This window comes from Tachysurus vachellii, chromosome 11, assembly GCF_030014155.1.
Source record: "Tachysurus vachellii isolate PV-2020 chromosome 11, HZAU_Pvac_v1, whole genome shotgun sequence".
NCBI lineage: Eukaryota > Metazoa > Chordata > Actinopteri > Siluriformes > Bagridae > Tachysurus > Tachysurus vachellii.
Genome location: NC_083470.1, coordinates 27062463 through 27072462, shown reverse-complemented (window position 1 = coordinate 27072462; position 10000 = coordinate 27062463). Strand labels below are relative to the sequence as shown.

Genomic DNA, 10000 nt, shown 5'->3' with positions numbered 1-10000 from the left:
AGAGATAGAGAGAGAGAGAGATAGAGAGAGAGAGAGAGAGAGAGAGAGAGAGACAGACAGACAGACAGACAGACAGACAGACAGAGAGACACAGAGAGAGAGACAATCAGGCTGGGAGAGTGAGGAGTCAGACAGACAGACAGACAGACAGACAGACAGACAGACAGACAGACAGGAGAGAGGAGGAGATAAAGAAAGAGACTTAATGTAAATCCCAACACTAGTTTCTTTTTATTTAAATTCGTACATTGCACATTTTAAAAAATCACAATCACACAGAGAAAATATTTCTGTACAAACATAAATTTGCTGTCTTAATTGTTTTAAACCAAAAGGGTGAAATAATGAAGATGATTAGTGACAAACCTTTTTATTTAAAAGAACAGCATCTGAGCATCACATGACTCACTTCAGTCAGCTTCCGTTTGATCAACATATAGTTAAGGATTATGGATCTTTTAGAATAAGTGCTGCCTCAGTGTGACTCCGCTCTTAAATGGAGGTTAAATAAATACAATAAAAATCATTATAGATTAAAGAGCAGCTACATCATCTACAGAGTCTGAGACTTCCATCACCTGTCAGCTACATTAGTCTAATAGCTTCAGCTAGCTAGCAAATGTGCCTTTGCTAATCAGCGATGTTAGGTTTAAAGGTGAAAGTGCGCACATTTATTGTATTTGCTGAACAATTTCCTTAAACAAACCTGACTTTATGTAATTAACCTTTTCCATTCAATCATCTTTGTTGTAATTACTTTTCAAATATTTTATAAACCTCTTCATTAATTTTGTTGTTTTCTTTGACGTTAGCAAAAATATAGACAATAGACTCATCAGTAGGAGAAACTTAACGTGGAGATGAGGTGTGTTTTTAACACTAACTGTAATTAACACCGGCTGTATAACATGATGAAGACGTATAAAATAAACATCTGGTTTTCTCACTCACTCTGCACCAGAATCTACACATGCCCGAGTTCAGAGCGTAACTTTGAAATGTATAAAATTTTACATTAGCCGTAGAGACTGTACAGTGCTGCAGGGGGCGACTCTGAGCCTCCTGACATCGAGACATCCCACTTTGTCTTGCATGTCCATTAATGATGATGAACCTCACGCTGAGACTGTTCCAGGTCAGCTTCCTCAGCACATTCAGATGGTGTGCTGAAAAACATTAACGCTCTTTTTCAGGTCAGTTTCATGAATAAGTAATTTTCAGGCATTAAGGTGTAATGTGAAGATTAGGGTTAGGGTTAGTCAGATAAGATCCTATCTAAAGCTGCTGGAGGCTCACAGGGCAGTGCTGCTCCTCCAGGGTTCCCCGATTCAATCCTGAGCTCAGGTTACTGTCTGTGCTGGGTTTCACAGGAGGGTCTTTTCAGGGTTCTCTGGTTTCCTCTCACCTCCCATCACGTTGACTGCTTATGATAATTTGCTCCTAGTGTTGATTGTCTGTACATGTGTACATTCTGTATGCTGCTCTGTGATGAAATTCTCAATTCAAACCCACTGTTCCCAGGACAGGCTCCAGCTCTTGACCATGATCTTCCCTGACAAGGATAAAGTGCTTACAGAAGATGATGTATGATGATGATGAATGTAAGTATATGTAGATTAGCTAAGCAAGGCAGTACTGATTATCCAAAGTCAGCAAGATGAAATCAACTAAATCCCAAACTGCAATCCCAGATGTTACTAGTGTGAGATACAAGGAGCATGAGTAGATAAAGCACAAGTGTGGCCAAGATTCTGTTGGTAAACCAAAGGAGCTGCTTGCTTCTCAGCATTGTGCTGGTCAAACACTACCTGGATATGATTGTCTCGTCTAAATCATTTGCATGTGTGGTGATGGAGCATTTCTCAGATTCAGTTCTAGGAAAAACTTGAGACTCATCTTCAGCGATCCTCCTGTTCATCTCCAGGTTCTAAAGCAATGTCCTCCAGACAGAGGTTCATGTTAACTGCCGTGAGGATGGATGGTCAAGGCCATGCTGTTTCAGTGGCAAGAAGAACCTCCTGGGATCTACCTCGTGCCTTTGCCATTAAGAAAGCCATGAAACCATTTCACTGTACGTGCTTCACTTTCACTACTTCATAATATTGGTCTCTACAGAAAGTGATGGAAAATAATTTATAGTAAACTCTGGAACACAGGACACAGGGTCAGTGTCATAGTCATATTTTACTACTGCTTGATACTTGGGATTCAAGTCGGTCACAGTGTGGTTGAGTTTGAGTGTGTGTGTGTGTGTGTGTGTGTGTGTGTGTGTGTGTTCATACCGTAGTGAAGTGTACGATGCAGAAGGTCATAATTATGAGTATGCCAATGATGAATGAAGCGATGCCCATGTGCAGAGCCTTCCTCCCCAAACGTCCAGCTCCATCATAATCCCCATTATCGTAGCTGCTCTGGGACTGAGAGAGACAAACACAAACACACAACATTATACATTTCATTGTAATATACACAGTGCAACCTGTGGTCTCTTACACTCTACTGCTCTCAGCCAATCAGAGCACAGACTACTGCTCTCAGCCAATCAGAGCACAGACTACTGCTCTCAGCCAATCAGAGCACACATTACTCCTGTATCCAAGTCAGAACACACATATAATACATATGTAATACACACATATGTAAAGCTTGCTAAGCAATTTGCCAACACGCCTAGCAATGTGTCCTAGCATATTTATCATGCTAGCATGAGCTGCATTAGCATGTAAGCTATATACACATTAGCAGTGTTGCGTCTTTTTCTGAGATTAACAGATCAAATGGAGCTCATAAAACACACACACTTGAGGGACATAGTGCAGATGCCACTCTGCTTTTAGCTCAGCAGGTCAGGTTCAGTGACGTGGAATAAACACACTACAGACACTCTAAAGTTTGTCTCAGCTTCATGCTGCTAACTGTTCACAGCCTTCACTGGATCTCTGCTGGTGAAATAAAATGGAAATTTCTCCATCTCTCAGGTTCACCAGATCATGGAGGGGTGTAGTAATGTTCCCAACACTGTCAGCTTCTCATGGCTGTTTGTTTCCAAAGTGCTCCATCCCATCAAGAACCTATATTTCTGGAGTCTGGTTCCTCTGAGCTTTGTTCCAAGATCCCAAGCTCCCAGGTCCTATACTGCTGGATTGTGTTTCCCAAGTCTGGGAATATTCACAGGAGCTTCTATTCTTAGTGTCTCCTTAGTATCTCCTACATTCCCATGTTGCCACGGTGCTTTGTAGACAATCTGCTGTTCATAGAGTCTTGTATTTCCCAAAGTCATGCGTTCTAAGGGCTTTATAGTGTCAGGATTCTGTCCTGTGTTTATAAGCATCTGATACTCAAACACATCTTCCTTCAATATTAAAGAGAACTTACAGAAGCTCTTATATTTACTTCACCACATAGAACACTGGACAGAATCTGTGGTCATGTGGGATGTGGTAGCTTAGTGGTTAAGGTGTTGGACCAATCCCAGGTCCAACAAGCAGCTACTGGCCGGGCCCCTGAACAAGGCCCTTAACCCTCCATTGTATAAAAAGAGATAACATGTAAGTTGCTCTGGATGAAGTGTGTGTGCTGTAAATGTAATGGAATAATATTGGACAGAACAATAAACAAACCTGTGGACAGATGATGACTTATTAGTTTGCGCTACAGTTGGAGCTGCTAACGAAACGGCGGTGGACTTTTTCATCTCCTTCAGTAAAACACCCACACTTTTTGTTATTCAATCTGTTCTTTTAAGTATCATGATTGAGGTGTGTGTGTGTGTGTGTGTGTGTGTGTGTCAGATGGCAGATGGTGTGATTTGAGAGTGTGTTACATTTCAAGACAGACGACAGCACAGTCAACCTGAAACCTCACACACGTTTCGCTTTTCTCCATGATGCTGCTGCTGCTCACACACACACACACACACACACACTCAAATCTGAGCTTAATCTAACTAATGCAGGCGTGTGGTGAAATTCAGAGTGGAGCGAACCATTTTCCAGCCAGACAGGGGAGTATGATGAGAGAGTTTTTCTGATGTGATGCTGCATTGATTTAAACTAAATATAGTGAGATGGACAGATCTGAGAGCTGATACACTCTTAGAAAACCCCTTTAAGGTTCTTCACTTATTCCTGTGAGGAAACTCTTAAATGTTCCAGGCAGAACCCGACAACACAGTGCTTTCATACCAGAAATGTTTCCTATCAAATCCTTTGTTCCAAAGTGAAGAACCTTTAATTATCCAGCACACACTGAACAACCCTTTGTTAAAGGAGTGTGTATGAAGTGGGGAAGCGTGCAAATTAGTGCAAATTATTTTTTTCCTTGTATGAATAAATAATGTTATTGGCAGCGTGTGAGAGCGAGACTGCAGATTCTGCTTCACTTCAGCCTCCAAACTTATTTAATATTCACAAAATGAATCGAACAAAATCATGTTAAAATCTGATCATTCGAATTGATCAAACATAAACACTGAGGACATTCTAGTATTTTCTCGCTGTTCCTTTCCCAAACAAACAAACAGCAGGATAATAACGTTAACATCACGTTACATTCTGAACGTTTAAACAACACGAGCTGGTGGATGTTATAGCACTCACAGTGACATTTCACACTCAGACTCGCTTTTATTTTACACAATAATTTCCTGTCCTGTCTTCTGTCTTACAGTCGAACGAACCGCACAGATTACAGTGTTTATGATATTGGGTGCATTTTAATTTGTCATCGTGCAACTTCTCAGCAAATGCACAATCTTTGAGGTTAAGGTGTGAAAAGTCAAACCACCTTCCAAAGCTTCTCATGAGACTGAGACTCAGTAAAACAAATCATTTGTTCCACACTGCAGGACGAGAAGGGCAGAGACGCTGGTAACTCACTCAGGTACGGCGTTTACTCATTTATACACTCTCTGCAGTACTGATGTTCCTCTGATCTTATTATTACTCTGGTGTTCCTCTGATGTTCCTCTGATCTTATTATTACTCTGGTGTTCCTCTGATGTTCCTCTGATCTTATTATTACTCTGGTGTTCCTCTGATGTTCCTCTGATCTTATTATTACTCTGGTGTTCCTCTGATGTTCCTCTGATGTTAATATTACTCTGATGTTCCTCTGATGTTCCTCTGATGTTCTTCTGATGTTCTTCTGATGTTCCTCTACACTTCTCTGTCTTTCTCTATATTTTTATTCAAATTTCTTGTGTTTGTGTTCCACTTTTACTATATAGTTTATAATTTAAAAGTAGTTTTGGAAGTTTATAAAATGAAGAGTTTATATTTTAGATTTGAACGATACAAACACATTAAACAAAATAAGGAATAAAATGTTTGTATATTCTACACAAATCATGGACTTTTTCATTGTATTGAAGACATAAAATTTACATAAAATCTGTATTCCTGATATTTTCATTCTGATTCCGATTTGTTTAGAATTTTCCGACTCCTGTGACTCGTAAACAATTTTATAAAAATATTTTATTCTAATTTTACTCCTAGCGCATAACGTTGGCACACACACACACGTGTAAACAACCACAGCGATTGAAATAAACCACAGGAAAAAAAAAGATTGTCTTTATGAATAACAGAAAAACACAAACAAATTTCATACTGCAGCTCTTTATGTTACAGAAATAACAGAATCCCTCGTGCTGAAGTCTCATGAATTAATGCTCATTAAACTCTTTTTTATACAGAAGACAGTGGAGATTAATCACACACACACACACACACACACACACACACACACACATACACAGTGATATGCGAGCTCGATGTGTGTGTAGATTTTTCTTTACATCCACTGACATTTCAAATAAAATATCAAGGTGTTACATTTATTTCTGTTTATTATAAAATATTCTCGTTGATTTTATCATTTTTTACATTCACAAATATGAATATTTTAATTGCAAAAAAAGTCCTTCTCCATTTAGGAAGGTTTATTTTCTACACTCTAATTATAAAATCTAATTTAATCTCTGTGTGGATCACAGAAGGGTTTTCAGAACAGCACGAAAGATAAAAATCCTAAACAATTAAAGAATTCAAGTAAATGTTTAGGAATGACTTTAGAAATAGATTTAAAAATAAATTAAAATAAAGATATTCCATAAAAAACGGAGTGAATTGAAACATATTATTGATTTATAAATAAATCACGAGTCATAAATAAAGTCATCATTTTTAACTGTTGTTATTAACTGTAAACATTTTCTTTTTACTGAACATTTAATTTATTTCTTTAGATATTTCGTTTTTTTTGTTTTAAATCTTTATTTGTTGTTATAACGAAAGCTCCAGCCGTGTTGCAGTGATGTACAGAAAACAGCTCACATGAATATATCATAATGATGACAATATCTATCCTCCTCCTCCTCCTCCTCCTCCTCCTCCTCCTTCTTCTTCTTCTTCTTCTTGGTGTTATTATTATTTATATATTTATATATAAATAATAATATATATCTATATTTATATCTATCTATATATATCTATAAATATATATCTATATTTATTATTATCTTGGTATTATATTATTATTATTATTATTATTATTATTATTATTATTATTATTATTATTATTATTCACAATGCTCATTCAGATGTGAAGTGTGTGTCACAAAGACCTCTGTGAAACTTCTCATTACTGATATTTTACGAAGGTGTTTGTTGCGTGTGAGTTTAAATGTAAATAACTTTATGTGTGGGCAGGAGTGGCATTTAGACCCCACACACAAACACACACACACACACACACACACACACACACACACACACACACACACACAATCCTGTGAGTATCTGTAGTCTGTATGTGGGTGTGAGAAGTGGTGTGTATGGGGTGTGTGTGCACCCTTACACACTTTGTGCACGCTGCCGATACATGAAGCTCATCTATTTATAACACTTATGAGTCGGGCTGAATCATGAGAAGCCGAGCGTTTGGTCAGATTTCACAATCCTCAGGTCTGAGGAAGGAAACTAGTGTGAGAACAGAACTGATAAAGGAACGGTGGAAGAAATACGGTAGATCATGGGAGATGTGGAGGAGATCAAACATGTGGCTGATCACACACTCACACACTCATACAGCTGTTTATCACCTCTAATGAGAGAGAGAGAGAGAGAGAGAGAGAGAGAGAGACTTTCCTTTGTAAAAAGTGCTCTGAGTCTCCATTAGCACACAGTTGACTAATAAAGAGATAAATGTCACGTACCATCATAGAGAAGACGAGCGCTACGATGTTGATGGGCCACGCAGGACAGAAACAGGTGAAAATAGTCAGAAAGATGTAATTTCTCAGCGGTGGTGGAGTTTCTCCTTCAGTTCCTCGCTCCAGACTCTGATCCACGCTGCCGTCGATCGAATCCTTCGCATTCTCCTCGGATCGCGGAAGTCCAGGACTCATGACCAAACACACACACACACACCCATACACAACGTCCGCAATACACACTTCACCTGATGGACTCAGTATATATGCAGCAAATGATTAAGGAGAAACAAAAGAGAGAGAGAGAGAGAGAGAGAGAGAGAGAGAGAGAGAGAGCGAGAGAGCGAGAGAGAGAGAGAACAAGAGAGAAAGAGAAAAGAGAGAGAGAGAGAGAGAGAGACAGAGAAGTGTGAGACGCTCAGTAGAAGAAGCGGAGTGAGCCAGAGACTGGATACGCCTTAATTACCTCCAAGGGTGTTACAGTGAAAGTGAATCTTATCCTACTCCAGAGAAAGAGACAGAAATAGAGAGAGGGAGAGAGAGAGAGAGAGAGAGAGAGAGAGAGAGAGAGAGACTCAGAGATGTTGTAATAAACTGAACAGATTTGAATGCTAATGTTTATCATCGTTATTCTAACTGTGAGACAGTTGAGGATCAGTCGCTTTTCCATTCAGGGAAAGTGAGAGAGGTCAGGATGGAGAACACACACACACACACACACACACACACACACACACACACACACACACAATATGATGGAGCTAGCGGACATCCAGAGTGTGTCAGAAATCAGACACATTAGGACACGTCCTTCACCTGATAAAGTGTCTGATATTCTACCTCTCATTTCTGAACACAACACACACCTCTAAGCTCACAATATCTCACACAGGATCCCATATAATACATTCTATTACACTCTATTACACTCTATTACACCCTGTTACACTCTACTACACTCTATCACACTCTATTACACTCTATCACACTCTATTACACTCTACTACACTATTACACTCTGAAACACTCTTCTACACAATATTACTCTCTATTACACTCTAATAAACTCTACTAAACTCTATCACACTCTATTACAATATACTAAATTTTACTACACTCTATTATTAACTACTACACTCTACTACACTCTATTACACTCTACTACACTCTATTACACTCTACTACACTCTAATACACTCTACTACACTCTAATACACTCTGATACACTCTTCTACACTGTATAACTCTCTATTACACTTTAATACACTCTTTTACACTCTACTGTACTCTATTACACTCTGATACACTATTCTACACTATATTACTCTCTATTATATTCTATTACACTTTAACACACTCTAATACTCTCTACTAAAGTCTACTAATCTCTACTACACTCTATAACACTTTATTACACTCTGCAGTCTTCTACACTATATTAACATTCTACTAAACTCTACTACTCTCTAATATGTGTGTGTATGTGTGTGTGTGTGTATGTGTGTGTATGTATGTGTGTGTGTGTGTATGTGTGTGTGTATGTGTGTGTGTGTGTGTATGTGTGTGTATGTGTGTGTGTGTGTATGTGTGTGTGTATGTGTGTGTGTGTGTGTGTGTGTGTGTGTGTGTGTGTGTATGTGTGTGTATGTGTGTGTGTGTGTATGTGTGTGTGTATGTGTGTGTGTGTGTGTGTGTGTGTGTGTGTGTGTGTGTGTGTATGTGTGTGTGTATGTGTGTGTGTGTGTATATTTGCCTTTTCCTCCCCTGACAGACACTCAGACTCAGTAAACAGAAACATGACCCACACACAGTGTGTCACGTCGCTGTTCTTTCTGCTCGTCTTTCTCTCAGGTGAGAAGCTCTTATTCTTTATCTCGAGTTTTAACCATTTTTAATAATCATAAAGCTGAATTCCATCAAACTAATTAGTTATTAACTAAAAATATGTATTTATGAAAATAATTCTGTTTTACAGAACAATAAAAACAAAGATTTAAGATTTAATTATAATAACCTTTATTTTCTACAGCGCCTTTAAAAAGAACATCTCAAAGCACTTTACAAAAGCAAAATAAAAGCAACAAAATTACACACATAATATAGAGATTAAAATTAAAGCAACAAAAATAGACAATAAAATAAGCACAATGTAAAATTACCATTAGACAAATTAAAAGCTACCTTAAAAAAATAAGTTTTAAGCAGAGATTTAAAAGTACCAAGAGATGATACTTGCCTTCTCTCAGTTGGTAATGAATTCCACAGTTTTGGAGCTAGTGAAGAGAAAGCCCTGATCTCCCATCGATATTAAATGAGTTAAAGGAACAGTTAAAAGACCAGTTTCAGAAGAACGAAGGTCGCGAGATGGTATATAAGGAATTAAAAGATCAGTCAGATATTGAGGCGCTAACCTGTGTAAGGCTTGTAGGTAAGCATCAGAATCTTAACATCAACCCTAAACCTAATGTGGAGCCACTGCAAGGACTCCAGAATGGGAGTCATGTGATCTTTTAACTTTGTTCTAGTAAGTGTTCTCGCCGCCAAATTTTGCACTACCTGTAATTTATTTAAGGTAGCTTTAGACACCAAAGTCAACAAGGCATTGCAGTAATCAATACAGGAAAACACTAAAGTGTTGATCAGTCTCTCAGCAACACAAAATCACAGCATCGGACGCAATCTGGCAATATTTCTGAGATGGAAGAACGAAGTTTTAACCGTATTTTGGATATGTGACTTAAACGTTAAATTGGCATCAAAAATTACCCCTAGATTCCTCAGTTT

The 10000-nt window shown here is 38.2% G+C and overlaps 2 protein-coding genes across 2 annotated transcripts in view; one reads left to right on the top strand and one right to left on the bottom strand.

The window, feature by feature from the left end:
• Positions 1-221: 221 nt before the first annotated feature.
• LOC132854201 (transmembrane protein 233) lies at positions 222-7506 on the bottom strand. The gene is made up of 3 exons (XM_060882467.1): positions 7220-7506; positions 2283-2417; positions 222-1166 (listed from the first exon to the last, which is right to left on the bottom strand). Exons 1-3 carry the CDS (start codon positions 7409-7411, stop codon positions 1155-1157), a joined length of 339 nt encoding a protein of 112 aa, XP_060738450.1. The 5' UTR covers positions 7412-7506; the 3' UTR covers positions 222-1154.
• The window catches only part of si:dkey-63d15.12 (uncharacterized), an 8334-nt gene continuing 3020 nt past the window's right edge, over positions 4687-10000 (top strand). The window contains exons 1-2 of the mRNA XM_060882466.1: positions 4687-4881; positions 8988-9067. Of these exons, the coding sequence (XP_060738449.1) occupies positions 9013-9067 (55 nt within the window). The 5' untranslated portion in view covers positions 4687-4881; positions 8988-9012. The remainder of the gene's footprint in view (positions 4882-8987; positions 9068-10000) is intronic.

What these genes read in the sequence shown, in the direction of transcription:
- LOC132854201 (XM_060882467.1), bottom strand. Translation starts at nt 7,411, where the DNA reads ATGAGTCCTGGACTTCCGCGATCCGAGGAGAATGCGAAGGATTCGATC. An exon ending in CGCTCGTCTTCTCTATGATG is followed by an intron (nt 2,418 to 7,219) that starts GTACGTGACATT and finishes TGTCTCTCTCAG; the next exon opens with TCCCAGAGCAGCTACGATAA.